At 39.3% G+C, this 16,696-nt stretch overlaps 1 protein-coding gene across 1 annotated transcript; it reads right to left on the reverse strand.

The window, feature by feature from the left end:
• Positions 1 to 224: 224 nt before the first annotated feature.
• On the reverse strand, positions 225 to 558 carry LOC114900876 (60S ribosomal protein L36a-like). The gene has a single exon (XM_029232385.1). The coding sequence runs from the start codon at positions 554 to 556 to the stop codon at positions 236 to 238; it is 321 nt and encodes a 106-aa protein (XP_029088218.1). The 5' UTR covers positions 557 to 558; the 3' UTR covers positions 225 to 235.
• Between the last annotated feature and the right edge of the window lie 16,138 nt (positions 559 to 16,696).

The raw sequence follows: 16,696 nt of genomic DNA on the forward strand, positions 1-16,696 counted from the left end.
CTTGTCGGGTTTTGGTATCAGGGTGATGGTGGCCTCGTAGAACGAGTTTGGGAGTGTTCCTCCCTCTGCTATATTTTGGAAGAGTTTCAGAAGGATAGGTGTTAGCTCTTCTCTAAATGTTTGATAGGATTCGCCTGTGAAGCCATCTGGTCCTGGGCTTTTGTTTGTTGGAAGATTTTTTTTTTTTAACAATCTCAAATGTTTATTGCCTTCATAACAAAACAAAATATGAAGCTCAGAACTGGATCACTTGGCCCTTTCTCTTCTTATCTCCTCCCAGCTCAAAACGCTTGCATCTCTTAATAGCCAGCATTCTCTTAGATCTGCAGTTCGGCTCAACACATTCAAGCCTCAGCACAATCTTCTTTGTAGTTTTAGCCTTTTTCTGGAAAATCTGCTTAGTCTGCCCACCATAGCCACTCTGCTTTCTGTCATAACGCCGCTTTCCCTGGGCATACAGAGAATCCTTGCCCTTCTTGTACTGCGTCACTTTGTGGGGTTGGTGCTTGCCACACTTCTTACAGAAAGTCCGGCGGGTTTTAGGAACGTTCACCATGTTTGCGACAGCGCTATCGGCACTGCTGTTGGAAGATTTTTAATCACAGTTTCAATTTCAGTGCTTGTGATTGGTCTGTTCATATTTTCTATTTCTTCCTGATTCAGTCTTGTCAGGTTGTGCATTTCTAAGAATTTGTCCATTTCTTCCAGGTTGTCCATTTTATTGGCATAGAGTTGCTTGTAGTAATCTCTCATGATCTTTTGTATTTCTGCAGTGTCAGTTGTTACTTCTCCTTTTTCATTTCTAATTCTATTGATTTGAGTCTTCTCCCTTTTTTTCTTGATGAGTCTCGCTAACGGTTTATCAATTTGGTTTATCTTCTCAAAGAACCAGCTTTAGTTTGATTGATCTTTGCTATCGTTTCCTTCATTTCTTTTTCATTTATTTCTGATCTGACCTTTATGATTTCTTTCCTTCTGCTAACTTTGGGGGTTTTTTGTTCTTTCTCTAATTGCTTTAGGTGCAAGGTTAAGTTGTTTATTCGAGATGTTTCCTGTTTCTTAAGGTAGGATTGTATTTCTATAAACTTCCCTCTTAGAACTGCTTTTGCTGCATCCCATAGGTTTTGGGTCATCGTGTCTCCATTGTCATTTGTTTCTAGGTATTTTTTGATTTCCTCTTTGATTTCTTCAGTGATCACTTCGTTATTAAGTAGTGTATTATTTAGCCTCCATGTGTTTGTATTTTTTACAGATCTTTTCCTGTAATTGATATCTAGTCTCATAGCATTGTGGTCGGAAAAGATACTTGATACGATTTCAATTTTCTTAAATTTAGCAAGGCTTGATTTGTGACCCAAGATATGAACTATCCTGGAGAATGTTCCGTGAGCACTTGAGAAAAATGTGTATTCTGTTGTTTTTGATGGAATGTCCTATAAATATCAATTAAGTCCATCTTGTTTAATGTATCATTTAAAGCTTGTGTTTCCTTATTTATTTTCATTTTAGATGATCTGTCCATTGGTGAAAGTGGGGTGTTAAAGTCCCCTACTATGAATGTGTTACTGTTGATTTTCCCTTTTATGGCTGTTAGTATTTGCCTTATGTATTGAGGTGAGCACTTATTTTTAATGTCAAAAAATGTCTCCCATTTCACAGTTGTTGATGTTTCAATTTCTCTGAGGGAAGGAAACAGCATATCTCATTTATCCAGACACTCTTTAAAATAAAATTTTTTCTTTTTATGTTTTGTCAAAATAGAAATTCATTGATGTCTTCTGCTTTAAAAGGAGTTCAAAACATTTCAAGAAAAAAAAAGAAAACGTATGAAATGGAAGATAAAAATCCCCACCATCCAGACAACCATTATGAACAGATATTTTTCAATACAAATACACATTTATAGTACTGTACACACTGCTTTATATGCTACATAATTTATTTCACTTTTTATTATCTTTCATTTGCCACTAGAATATCAACTCTAGAAAGGCAACAAGTTCTTTTCTTTTTTGCTCATTGCTGTATCCCCCATGACTACAGGAGGGCCTGACACATGTGGGCCCTCAAGAAACATCTGTTAAATGAAGAAATAAATAAATCCCACTTTTAATCACTTAACAAAATATCTTGGAATTTCTTATTTTTTCTGTGTCCATAAACATAGATTTTCACCATTATCTATTTTATTGGCTGCATATATTTCAATGTATTTATCAAACTAGCCCTTTACTGATTGACTGTAATAATTAGTTCCCACTTTGTCACTATTATAAACAATACTGTGATGAATATGCTCTTACTTATGTGTGGGTACCTATGGGATTATCTCCTTAGATCATTCCAAAAGGAGAAATTTCTTGGTTAAGTAGAATACACATTTAAAAATATATATGAGCTTCCCTGGTGGCACTGTGGTTGAGTGTGCCTGCCAAGGAAGGGACACAGGTTCGAGCCCTGGTCTGGGAGGATCCCACATGCCGTGGAGCAACTGGGCCCGTGGGCCACGGTTGCTGAGCCTGCGCGTCTGGAGCCTGTGCTCTGCAACAAGAGAGGTCGCGATAGTGAGAGGCCCGCACACCGCGATGAAGAGTGGCCCCCGCTTGCCACAACTAGAGAAAGCCCTCGCACAGAAACGAAGACCCAACACAGCCATAAATTAATTAATTAATTAATTAAAAAAAAAAGAAAACACAAATAGTTACAAAAAAATAAGATAATAAACTAAAGATGAAACATATTAAAAATCATAATTGTAAAAAATATATATATATATATTTATTTATTTGGTTGTACCGGGTCTTAGTTGCAGCATGCCTGCAAGTCTTTTAGTTGTGGCATGCGGGATTTAGTTACCTGACCAGTGATTGAACCCGGGCCTCCACATTGGGAGTGGAGTCTTAACCACTGGACCACCAGGGAAGTCCCTAGAATACACATTTTAATTAGAAATAATTTTGCTAAGCCAGACCTCCAGAAAGTCATTGCAATTTATTCTCCCACTAAGGTATGAGAGTGCTCATTTTCCTGGAACCTAACTAGAGAGCATCAAACCTTTTTTTTTTTTTTAAATGCTTTACCCAGTTTAAATTATGTCAGAGATTGCATCATCTTCTGCTTGTTTACAGCTAAGAGCTTCAATGAGCCAAACCACCAAGGGGAGCCAAACAGCTTTTACTCCTATTCTTAGAGCATCCTCTTTACTGTAATTATTATCCAATGTATTTCTTTTTTTTAATTAATTAATTAATTATTGGCTGTGTTGGTTCTTCATCACTGAGCACGGGCTTTCTCTAGTTGTGGCGAGTGGGGGCTACTCTTTGTTGCGGTATGCGGGCTTCTCATTGTGGTGGCTTCTCTTGTTGCGGAGCATGGGCTCTAGGCGTGCAGGCTTCAGTAGTTGTGGCACACGGGCTCAGTAGTTGTGGCACATAGGCTCAGTAGCTGTGGCACACGGACTTAGTTGCTCCATGGCATGTGGGATCTTCCCGGGCCAGTGCTCGAACCCGTGTCCCCTGCAGGCGGAATCTTAGCCACCGCACCACCAGGGAAGTCCAGCCAATGTACTTCTTTAAGTTTAGTTTTTAAAAAACGCTATCTTTACTTTTGTTTTTACATATAAACATTCATTTTTAAATACTGAGTCTCAAATCCAAGCATTTTTGAGCACCCTAATCACATACTCCTACCATATCTAGTCCACATCCTGGAAGTATTATTTTCTGTTAATTATTCACTTTGTACAGTTAGAAAGAGGAAGGACAAGTAAAGAGATGGTCTAGAAAGGCCAGTCAATCCAGTTGCTATTTTCCCTGGTCTTTAAATTTATAGTAAAGGCTCAGAGAAGTCCTAGAGTACAGTAAACACTCAGAATTTCCCAACTGATTTGCCCATCGAACATTTTGCAAAATAGAGTTCTACAGATGACCCGCTTGAAAACACAATTAGTTGTAGAGTCCTGGTCTGGGTTTGAATTACAGCTCTGCCCCCTACTATTAACTTTAGGCAAGTTAACATCTCTAAGCTTTAATTTTCTCATCCATAAATAATATTTCTTCAGATGACTATTGGGAGGAATAAATGAAATCATGTGTGTAAAGCTTCTGGCATGTAGTAAGTGTTCTGTAGCAAGTAAGTGGAAGCTGCACTCTTACCATATCAGGGCTCTCACCTAATCAGGCCATTTTATCAGGCTCTACCATTGATTTCATCAAGAACTATGTCCTACACCCTGAGAAAACCATCATTCAAAAAGAGTCATGTACCACAGTGTTCATTGCAGCTCTATTTACAATAGCCAGGACATGGGAGCAACCTAGGTGTCCATCGACAGGTGAATGGATAAAGAAGATGTGGCACACATATACAATGGAATGTTACTCAGCCATAAAAAGAAACGAAATTGAGTTATTTGCAGTGAGGTGGATGGACCAAGAGTCTGTCATACAGAGTGAAGTAAGTCAGAAAGAGAAAGACAAATACCGTATGTTAACACATATATATGGAATCTAAAGTAAATAAATAAATAAAAAGGTTCTGAAGAACCTAGAGGCAGGACAGGAATAAAGACGCAGACGTAGAGAATGGACTTGAGGACACGGGGAGGGGGAAGGGTAAGCTGAGACGAAGTGAGAGAGTGGCATGTACATATATACACTACCAAATGTAAAATAGATAGCTGGTGGGAAGCAGCCACATAGCACAGGGACAGCAGCTTGGTGCTTTGTGACCACCTAGAGGGGTGGGATAGGGAGGGTGGGAGGGAGATGCAAGAGGGAGGAGATATGGGGACATATGTATATGTATAGCTGATTCACTTTGTTATGAAGCAGAAACTAACACACCATTGTAAAGCAATTATACTCCAATAAAGATGTTTTAAAAAAAAAAGAAAACTATGTCCCACTCACTGTCTAGATCACCTAGGTTAGATTTGGATTATTCCTAAAACTGATACCATACATTTCTTGGTTTGTATCATTTCTGTAGATGGCTGATCTAATTAATGTTATGATTCTTAACTGCACTTTGGGAGTTAGCTTGCAGTTACCCTCTTGTGACTATCAATACCTTCCATACCTTTCATTAAACTGAGGGACAAATTATACTAATGCCCTCACATTTTATTTCACCATTTTAATTTTAATCATTAGTTTCTAGAATTAGTATTAAGGCCTCTTTGGGGACCAGAATTTGGTTTGCCACTTCTTATACTTGATATCTTTCTTCTACAAACATGTTATTGAATTTTTGTCACCACCCATTAGAGGATTTTACTGATTGTCGGGGTGATTTTGTACTGACTGACATTCCCTCAGTTTTTATTCCAAACTGCCATTTTTTTAGTGGTGCCAGTATGGTGACTTCTGGGTTCTTAGAGCTCATTCTTACATCTATTCAGTTGTAGCCATAGGATCTCAGATAGGGAGGTATACTGGCTGCCCACCTTGGGCCTCTTGTAGGTGCTGTGAGGATCAAAATCCAGAATTCTGTCTACTCACACTGAATTGACTGGTTTGCTGATCACATTAGCAGTTGGGTGATTGATGTTCTGTTCCATGTATTACTTGGCAATAAGTATAAACTACTGTTGATATTGTTGACAAACCCAAATTCTCTTTAAAATGAAAGGAATATTGTTCCCCATCTAGACCACAGGTTGGCAAACTACAGCCCTCAGGCTGGCCACCTGTTTTTGCAAATAACGTCTTCTTGGAATTCTGTCATTCCCATGTTTATGCACTGTCTCTGGCTGCTTTGTGCTACAACAGTAGAGTTGATTGGCTGTGACAGAGACCAAGTGGCCTGCAAGCCTAGAATATTTACTGTCTGGCCCTTTAAGAAACAGTTTGCCAACCAACCCTTGATCCAGACTATCAGAAGTTGCCAGATAATCACTGTTTCACAGCAAGGGGAGTTGGATGTGTTTAAGGGATAGTTTAATCAAACTATGCCTGAAACCTTCTTCACTTTAGAATTATACCTGAATTCATTAGAATTCTTGAGTCCTGTTAGATCTAGGTTTGGAGCTCTCTTTTCTTAAAATCTTTTTATGGCCTTTGTTTTAAAGTCTGTTTTGTCTGATATGAGTATTGTGACCTCTGCTTCCTTGTCATTTCCACTTGCATGAAATATCTTTTTCCATCCCCTCACTCTCAATCTATGTGTGTCCTTTGCCCTAAAGTGGGTTTCTTGTAGGCAGCATACTGTAGGCTCTTGTTTTTTAATCCAATCTGCCACTCTGTGTCTTTTGATTGGAGTATTTAGTCCATTGACATTTAAGGTAATTATTGATAGATATGTATTTATTGTCATTTTAAACCTTGTTTTCCAGTTGATTTTTTTATTTCTTCTTTGCTCCTTTCGGTATCTTTTTGTTTTTCCTTTTGGTTTGGTTTGATTTGGTTTTGGTTTGATGATTTTCTTTTGTATTATGCTTGCATTCTCTTTGGTTTTTGTGAATCTATTGTGTTTTTGATTTGTGGTTACCTTGTTTTTCAAGTATGTTAACCCACTACTATATCTACTTGCTTTAGACTGATAGTCATATAGGCTCAAACACATTCCAAAAAAAAAAATCGTCTATGTTTTCTTACTCTCATCCCTTACATTTTATGATTTTGATGTCCTCTTTTACATTTTCATGCTTATCCTTTTGCTATTCATTTTGGTTATTGCTTTCACAAAAATTTATTTTATATATTTTTTTAATCTGTATACTGGCTTATTTAAGTGATTTACTTTCCAATTGTGATTTTCTCTAACCTATAGATTCTTGCTTCTTTTCTATTTTTTTTAATAGATCTTTATTGGAGTATAATTGCTTCACAATACTGGGTTAGTTTCTGTTGCACAACAAAGCGAATCAGCCATATGCGTACACATGTCCCCATATCCCCTCCCTCTTGAGCCTCCCTCCCACCCTCCCTATCCCACCCCTCTAGAAGACTTTTCATTACTTCTTTTATGATAGGTTTAGTATTGCTGTATTCTTTTAGTTTTTGCTTGTCTTAGAAATTCTTTACCTCTCCTTCTATTCTAAATGATAATCTTGCTGGGTAGAGTATCCTAGGTTGTAGATTTTTCCCTTTCAGGACTTTGAATATACCTTGCCACTCCCTTCTGGTCTGCCACATTTCTGTAGAGAAATCAGCTGATAGCCTTATGGGGGTTCCCCTGTAATTAACTCTTTGTTTTTCTCTTGCAGCCTTTAGAATCCTCTCTTTAACTTTGGCCATTTTAATTATAATATATCTTGGTAGGTCTGTTTAGGCTCATCTTTTTTGGGACCCTCTGTGCTTCCTGTACCTGAATATCTGTTTCCTTCTTTAGGTTTGGGAAGTTTTCAGCCATAATTCCTTCAAATACATTTTTGATCCCTTTCCTCTTTGTTCTCCTTTTGGGATCCCTATTATGCATAGTTTGTCACACTTTATATTATCCCATAGGTCTCTTAGACTGTTTTCATTTTTTTCTTTTGTCTTTGTGTTCTGATTGGTTGATTTCCATAATTCTATCTTCCAGATCACTTATTCATTCTTCTGCATTATTCAATCTGCTATTTATTGCCTTTAGCTCAGGTTTTGTCTTGGCAAATGAGTTTTCTACTTTTTTTGGCTCCTCTTTATAGTTTCTAGTTCCTTTTTTTACAGCAATCTGCATTTCTGTCAATAGCTTTTCTTAATTCCTTCAGTATTTTTATTATCTCCTTTTTGAACTCATGTCTATTAGACTGAAGAGGTCTGTTTCATTTTTTATTCTTTCAGGGAATTCTCTTGATTTTTTAATTGGGAGTGGTTCCTCTGCTTCTTCATTTTGCTTATATTTCTCTTATTCTATGAGTTTAGGAGAAACAATTATCTCCTGTGGTCTTAGAGGGCTATTTTTATGTGGGAGCATCCCTGTGTAGCCTGCGTGGGTTTTAATATTTTTGGTGAGAGGACTGTTTTATGGATGGCTGCTGTCTCTTTCTTCAGTGTGGAGCATCAAACCTTTTAACCTTCACAATCTAATAGGTGAAAAATAGTGCTGTACTGGGTTTAAATTTGCATTTATTTGGTTATTAGTGAGTTATACATATTTTCTTGTTTATTGTCAATTTGTATTTCTTCTTTCATAAATTGCCTGTGTTTTTTGCATTTTTATTAGCGTACCTAATCATTTCTTATTGATTTATAATAATTCTTTATATACTTAAGATATTAATTAACATTTTGAATGCCATGAATGTTACAAATAGTTATTCCTAGTTTGTCGTTTCTTTTAAAATTATTTTCATAGTATCTTTTTAAAAAAGGAAGTTTTACTTAAAGTTTTTTTAAATTGAAGGATAACATACATTTAGAAAAGTACACAAATTTTAAGTGCTCAATGAGTTTTTATACCCGTATAATCATTACCCACATCAGGTTTCCATGTAACCTCTCCCAGTTGATAATCCTCCCAAGGTAAACACTACTCTGATAAAGCTTTAACTTTTGATGTAATAATATCTGTTTATCCTTCATGGTATGTATCTTGGGGCCACGTTTAAAAAAAAAATTCCTCTACTCATAATTATATATTCACCTACATTTTATTCTGGCACTTTCATTATTTCATTATTATATTGAAATCTTTATTTAATCCAGCTGAAATCTATTCTAATGTAAACAAGAGATAGGGATCAAACTCCCCTATCTTCTCTCTTCCTTCAAGGCTATTACCAGCATTTTGTTAACTAGGCAACATCATTTATAAACCAGTCAACACCATCTCCATGATTTAAAATATTCTCTCTTTCTATATTCTACTGTCTTCCTTTATTTGCCCATTTCTGCACCAGTATCTCAGCATTTTAAATATAGCTCTAAGTTTTAATATCTGCTGAAGTAAATATTGCACTGTTATTCTCTTTCAAACATTTCTCTGTTATTATTGCTCATTTATTCTCCAGAAAAACTTTAAAGTCATTTTGTGAAATTCTCTCACCATATCCCCTGAAAGAGTTGAGATCCTAATTGGTTATATTGAATTTACATATTAATTAATTAATTAACATATTTATGTATTTTTTGCTACACAGCATGTGGGATCTTAATTCCCCGACAAGGGATTGGATTGAACCCATGCCCCCTGCTGTGGAAGCGTGAAGCCTGAAGCCCTAACCAATGGACCACCAGGAAATTCCCTACATATTAATTTAGAAAACATCTATACCTTTACATAATTGTATGTATTTCCATTTATTCAAAACTTTCTTTATGTCCCTTAATAACATCTCAAGGTTTTCCTCATATAGACCTTGCACAGTTCTGTTTTTCAAACTAGGTTTTTACGTTTTTTGATGCTACTATATTAACATTTTTGTTATATTTTCTATCTGATTACTGACATATAGGAAACTTGCATTTTATTATATACATATATAATATATTATTATACACACATATCTAGTCATCTTGCTAAACTATCTCATTAGTTTGACGGGTTTTTTTTTTTTTGAGTAGATAGCATATCATCTGAAAATCGTATTTATTTAAACCAATATTTCTACATTTTATTTAGTTTCTTATTTTTATTACACTATTTAGAACTTTCAGAACAATGTTTAATGTTTTGCTCTTACAACTGGCATCCTTGTCTTTAATGAGAATGCCTCTAGTTCAGTGTTCTTAACCATCCCTACAACCCTCACAAGTTCTAATTCATTAAATCTGAGGTGGCACCCAGGCAACTGTGTTCTGTTAATTACACAGATAATACTGAAGCATGTTCCCAATATGTCATTGAGGATCATGATCTAGCATTTCCCCATTAAATATAATTCAATATAATATGCATTATTTTACATATTATGGAAGTATTGTTCCACCAAACATTTATTAAGAGTTATTAATTGGGAGTTGGATTTAGTAAAATGTCTTCTCAGCATCTCAATGATCCTCCCCCTAGGATAAAACCTGAAAACACCTGTTTGAAGGCACCAGTGAACTACCAAAATAGGACATAAGAGGTCAGGTTTCTGGAGAGAGAAAACTCATTCTGGTGAACTTGATATTCTATGCCATTTTCCTCTTGAGACATCTTTCAGTGTTTAAACAGCATAGGGCGGAGACCAAGAAGTTGAGCAAGAAGCAGTAACTGAGAGAATGGGAAACTTATCAGTACTTTTGGCAGACTTATGAGGCTAGGGAGAAAAACACTGGAGTTCAGAGCCCACTGTGGAGGAGGGGCACTGTCAAACACTCCAGGCTTTCCACTGGGACCTGTGATGGTTAACTTTATGTATTAACTAGGCTAGGCCACAGTACCCAGATAATTGGTCAAATATTAATTGAGGTATTTCCGTGAAGGTATTTTTTAGATGAGATTAACATTTAAATCAATAGACTTTGGGTAATGCAGATTATCCTGCACAATGTGGGTGGGTTTCATACAATCAGTAGATGACCTTAATAGAAGAAGACTGATCTTCCTGGAAGAAGAAATTCTGTCAGCAGACCACCTTTGAACTCAAACTGCAATTCTTCCCTGGATCTGCAGCCTGCTGGCTGTATGCGCTCTCCCTCTCTCTCTTTCTCTCTCTCTCTCTCTCTCTCTCTTTTTGGTTCTATTTCTTTGGACAACCCAAACTAATACTGTCCCATAAAAAACTACACTCTAGAGAATAAGGGCAAGCCAGAAATAGACCAGGCCTTACAAAGACTGAACCCAGCTTAAAATAAGTTCAATTCCAGGGCTTCCCTGGTGGCGCAGTGGTTGAGAGTCCGCCTGCTGCTGCAGGGGACACGGGTTCGTGACCCAGTCCGGGAAGATCCCACATGCCGCGGAGCAGCTGGGCCCGTGAGCCATGGCCGCTGAGCCTACGCGTCCAGAGCCTGTGCTCCGCAACGGGAGAGGCCACAGCAGTGAGAGGCCCGCGTACCGAAAAATAAAAAAAAAAATTAAAAAAAAGAAGTACTGTGTATCCCAAGTAGGATAAATACAAAGAAAATCATTCCTAGATACATCATAGTGGAACCATGGTATGCAGGGTGGTGGTGGGGGCGGGGTGTGGAATATTAAGATAAAAAGAACAATTTAAAAGCAATTGGGTGGGGACTTCCCTGGTGGCACAGTGGTTAAGAATCCGCCTGCCAATGCAGGGGACACAGGTTCGAGCCCTGGTTAGGGAAGATCCCACATGCCGGGGAGCAATTAAGCCTACGAGCCACAACTACTGAAGCCCGGGTGCCTAGAGCCCGAGCTCTGCAACGAGAAGCCACTGCAATGAGAAGGCTGCACACTGCAATGAAGAGTAGCCCCCCTTTGCTGCCACCAGAGAAAGCCCACATGCAGCAACAAAGACCCAACGCAGCCAAAAATAAGTAAATAAAATAAAGATTAAAAAATTTGGAGGCTTCCCTGGTGGCGCAGTGGTTGAGAGTCCGCCTGCCGATGCAGGGGACGCGGGTTCATGCCCCGGTCCGGGAAGATCCCACATGCCGCAGAGCGGCGGGGCCTGTGAGCCATGGCCGCTGAGCCTGCGTGCCCGAAGCCTGTGCTCCGCAACGGGAGAGGCCACGGCAGTGAGAGGCCCGCGTACTGAAAAAAAAAATTTTTTTTGACTGCATATTTGATGATATTAAATCAACAATAACCAACACTGCTTATAAGAGATACGCCTTAAATGCAAGGATTCAGTAAAACTGAAAGCAGCACTAATCAAAAGAAAGTTCTACTAACATCAAAGGTTTTAAGGCAAGGAACAGTCCTAAAGATAAAGAAATGTTTTATAATAAAAAAGAGTCAGTCCACCAGAGGATATAGCAATTCCACACTTATATGCACCTAACACACACACACACAGAGCAAGGGCAAAAACTGACCAAACAAAAAAGAGAAAGACACAAATTTGCAATCACGTTGATAGATTTTTAACACTGAGAAAATTCTCAGTAACTGATAGGACAAGGAGGCAAAAAAATCAGGAAGAATTTAGAGGATCTGAACAACAGGATTAACTCTTATCTGTGTACAGAATGTTGAGTGAACATTTTTGTTTCCCTGAATCGTTACTATGGCCCCAACTGCAAACAACAAGCTATAGGAGATGGCCAAAAAACGGAGCCTAATGTCTCCCCCAAGGCTTACTGAGAGGCAGCTCAACCCCCTACTTTCTGGGAGCAGCGTCCCTGCCCCTCACTTGGAGTCCCCAGACACCTACGTGAGAAAGCTAGAGAGAGAAGGAGACTGAGTCTTCCCAGTTGGAGCCCTCAGCCTTGGAAGGAGAGCAGTGTTATGGTGAGAGGGAATTTTCTCCTTTCTCTGTGGGGAGGGGAGGGCTTGCTAATAAGTAACCCCTGCCAAGTGAGTGGGGATTCCAAGAGGACCTTTGGAAGATCCAGGTGCAATAGTTCTTTCTCCTTCTGGGTGTCTGCCAGTGCAGAGGCTGTATTAATCTGCCCTGAGCCCACCTGAAGGGGTTTGGAGGAAGGCAGTGAGACAGGGCAGACAGTGGGGAAGTCTGTGGAGCAGACTGGACACCCCCCATTTGGGGTGTCCTCACAGGTCCAATGGGCACAGGGAAGGTGGGTGGGTTTCAGCCTTCTTGCCAATATCTAAGCCAAGAGCAAGTCTGTGGGTGCACCCCTGGAGGGTGTATCCCTAGAGTGGGGCTAAGGGAGGGTAAAAGCATTTGAACTAGACCAGACTTCCCATATCAAGGAAGTGTGCAGTTTAGGTGGGGGGCACTGTTTGCACAGAATATACCAAAAACCCCACGTGTGATCGCTATGAGATAGCCAGCACTTGGACAGTCAGTGCTAAATGGAGAAGTGACAGCCAAAGGAAGAACTCTGAAACCTATCAGCCAGCTAACTAAAAAGACACATGCCCTTTTCCTGCCTGCCCTCAGGGATGACCCCAACTCTGGAGGAGCTCGAAATGGACATCACACCCCTTTCCTCTTTCTAGGAGTCCTGAGTCTTGGGCTGACCTGGAAGGTGTCCCAGGATCCCCGTTCCCTCCCTTACTTATTATCAGGCAGTTCCCTCCCCCATTCCTGCCTGCATCCTTCCTGGCAAGCCTTTGTGATGTAGTGCCCCAGGTGGCTATTTTCAGCCTGGGAGACAGGAGAAGCTAGAGGGATGGGATGGGGGAAGGGGGACTAGAGGGCTTTAAAAGTAGGGCTGGTAGCCTCCCTGCTGGATGGTTCTTTTTTTTATATATATAAATTTATTTATATTTTTATGTATTATTTTTGGTTGTGTTGGGTCTTCGTTGCCGTGCGCAGGCTTTACTCTAGTTGCAGTGAGCAGGCGCTACTCTTCTTCGTTGCGGTGCGTGGGCTTCTCATTGCGGTGGCTTCTTTTGTTGCCGAGCTCGGGCTATAAGCGTACAGGCCTTAGTAGTTGTGGCGCACGGGCTTAGTTGCTCCGCGGTTATGTCTTCCCAGACCAGGGCTCGAACCCGTGTCCCCTGCATTGGCAGGCAGATTCTTAACCACTGCGCCACCAGGGAAGCCCTGCTGGATAGTTATCTAAAGGTAAAGCTTTATCTGACACTTCAGGCCTGCCCACAGAAGGGTGGCTTTTAATGAAAGACACGCCGTGCCCCCCCTTCATTTTGTGATTAAGTGCTCTGGTTTCCCTGGGAAAGGCCTCAGCATATAGGGACTCAGCTGAGCCCGGGCTGTTAGGATCCTCTGTCCATCTCTCTAGAAAGGCAAGGATGCTCCTCTGAAAGACGAGAGCCCGCAAAGTGTGATTTGGAGCAAACTACTGGCCTTGGGCCTTATTATTATTATTATTACTATTATTGATAGCTGCTACTTATTGACTTGGGTCTATGTGCTACAAACTGTATGCATTCCCTTATCTAAATGTGGTATTTTCCACATTTTAGAGAGTTGAGGACTTTGAAGCTGGGGAGGGTAAGGCACTTATTGAAGTGACATAGTCAGCAAGTGAGGGAGCCAGGAATCCACCCCGGGTCAGTTTAGCTTTGGAGCTGGCTCTTAACTGCAGCGTTACGTCCTCCCCTAGTGCTGAGGGAAAAGATATATTTGCAATTTGGTATTAGCTGAGGACTAGTAGTGTTCTGAAAGTGAGGTTCCCCCATAACATAATGCAAATAACTTAGAATCAGCCTTAATTTTCAAAATGTTCTTGGGTAGCCAAAATAACCGTTAACAAGTCAAATGAAAAAGTTGTGAAAAATCAAAATAGTAAGAGACCACTCAGGACTTCACAAAAGTTAAGGTTTAGGATACATTTTTTCACTGTCTTCAAATATTTTACTTTGAAGGGGAGGAGAAAAATAGGTGAGGGAAGGTAGAGGTACAAACTTTCAGTTACAAAATAAATGAGTCAAGGTATGAAATGTACAATGTGGGAAATATAGTCAATAATTATTTAATATCTTTGTATGGTGCCTGATGACAACTAGACTTATCATGGTGATCATTTTGAAATGTATAGAAATATTGAGTCACTATGTTGTATACCAGAAACTAACACAGTGTTATAGGTCGCTTATTCTTCAAAAGTAAACAAATGAACAAACTCATAGAAAAAGAGATTAGATTTGAGGTTACCAGAGGGTGGGGAGGGGGGGAATCGAATGAAAGTGATCAGAAGGTACAGACTTCCAGTTATAAGATAAATAAGTACTGCAGAAGTAATGTACAACATAATAAAGATAATTAACACTGTTCTATGTTATAAATGAAAGCTGTTAAGAGTAACAACTCTCCAAAGTAACTCCTAAGAATTCTCATGACAAGGAAAAGAATTTTTTTCTATTTCTTCAGTCTAACACTCTCCCAAGTGAGTTATTTCATCTGCCTATATGAGATGACGGATGTTCACTAAACCTACTGTGGTCATCTTTTCACGTACATAAGTCAAATCATTATGTTATACACCTTAAACTTATATTGTGCCATACGTCAATTATATCTCAATAAAACGAAAACATATATTTTACTTCAATAATATCTTGTGGTGAGAATGGAATCTGGCAACAAGGGCAGACTCCAGAAGAGTTTTTTGAGTGGTTACCCTGGAAAGCGAGTTCGTGTGGGACAAAACACTGAATAACACCTAGGAAGTTCATGGGCCAGAATGGGGGGTAATTTCCTGAGGGCTGATCCAGGCTGAGTTCTGACACCAGTACTTTTCCACTCATTAAATAAAAACCCAAAAAAACCTGATAGTATCTTTGGATGAGTTAGTTGCATAGCCCCTTGCTACAAAAAAAAGAAACGGAGATACCCTTTTTTATTCTGATGATATGGCTTTATATATTTTTTTGGAAAAGGAATGGTCTGTATACACAACAGTCTTTATTAGTAAACTATGGACAGAAAAGGGCTACAGATCAAAATTATTACCTAGGTAGGTAGTCCCATGTTATTCCCAAGTTCATAAATGAGGAGACAACCATATTGTTCAAAATTTGATTCCCCAAATTTGCTGTACAAAATCCCTTTGTGGTTACTGCAAGTACCTTTTCTGCTGTAAAGTGGGAATCAATGTACTAAGTGGGCCCGTGGGCTCTCTTACTCCACCTTAGTGAGCTGTGTTAAAAAAAAAAGTTTGAAAGTCAACAGCCTTGGATCTTACTTAGCTGCCAATAAAGAATGGCAGTTATGGGGGCTTCCCTGGTGGTGCAGTGGTTGAGAGTCTGCCTGCCGGTGCAGGGGACACGGGTTCGTGCCCCGATCCGGGAGGATCCCACATGCCGCGGAAAGGCTGGGCCCGTGAGCCATGGCCGTTGAGCCTGCGCGTCCGGAGCCTGTGCTCCGGGAGAGGCCACAACAGTGAGAGGCCCGCGTACCGCAAAAAAAAAAAAAAAAAGAATGGCAGCTAAACTCCAGGTACTTGCCAAAGATTACAATTCCAAGTTCACTGTCACTAAATATTTATTAAAATGTCACCAAAGAGAAACTTGGAGTTGTTTAAAATCCATGCAGTCCACCCGAGCTCTCAGATATTACAAAATACATCCCTAGGTTAAACCAGATTTACAGAAGTTAGGTATCTGAGCTGAACTATGCGGCCTGCCCCCACTCCCTGCATTCCAGTAGAATTACTTTTACTACATATTGTGCTGTAGTGAGATGCCATCTTTTATATGGAAAAACATAACCCTCTATGTGCTGTTTGGCTTTATTATACAAATGTTTATATTATTTATGACATCACATATCATGTGGCCTATCCATGGTGGGAATGTAAGTGATCATGGTTTACTTTTTTGCTCTATTACTGAATCTGCTTTGTTGTATCCTTGTATTCTATATTCCTTTGCCTCTACATTCAATTTATTTTCTCTTTGTAGTATTTTACATATCCTGGAAAATGTTTCTACTAGGTATCCAGACTCTAGCATGGGGCTTGGCACTTAGTAGGTATACAGTTAATATTTGTTGAGAGAATTAAAAGTGGAATACAAAAAAATTACAGAGTATAAATTAAATTACCTAAGTAGAGTATAAATAAATTAAGAGTATAAATAAATTAAGATGAAAACATTCATTTCTCCTTAACTTGGGTTCCCTCAGTACTCACGCACAGATTTGGTGTTCATTCTGTGTACGAATCGATACGAAGAAATTGGTCTTGTGCTAATTCATGGGAGTATAGTTTCTTTATCTTATTCCATTATTTTCTCCCTGAAGACAGAGAGTATAACATTTACTTCCTGTGTATTTTAAAGAGTGCTCTGCACA

The sequence above is a fragment of the Monodon monoceros genome, unplaced genomic scaffold (assembly GCF_005190385.1).
Source record: "Monodon monoceros isolate NGI ecotype Baffin Bay Population unplaced genomic scaffold, NGI_Narwhal_1 Super_Scaffold_19, whole genome shotgun sequence".
Lineage (NCBI taxonomy): Eukaryota > Metazoa > Chordata > Mammalia > Artiodactyla > Monodontidae > Monodon > Monodon monoceros.

Bases quoted from the DNA above. Each gene is read 5' to 3' on its own strand.
- LOC114900876 (XM_029232385.1), bottom strand. From the start codon at position 556: ATGGTGAACGTTCCTAAAACCCGCCGGACTTTCTGTAAGAAGTGTGGC.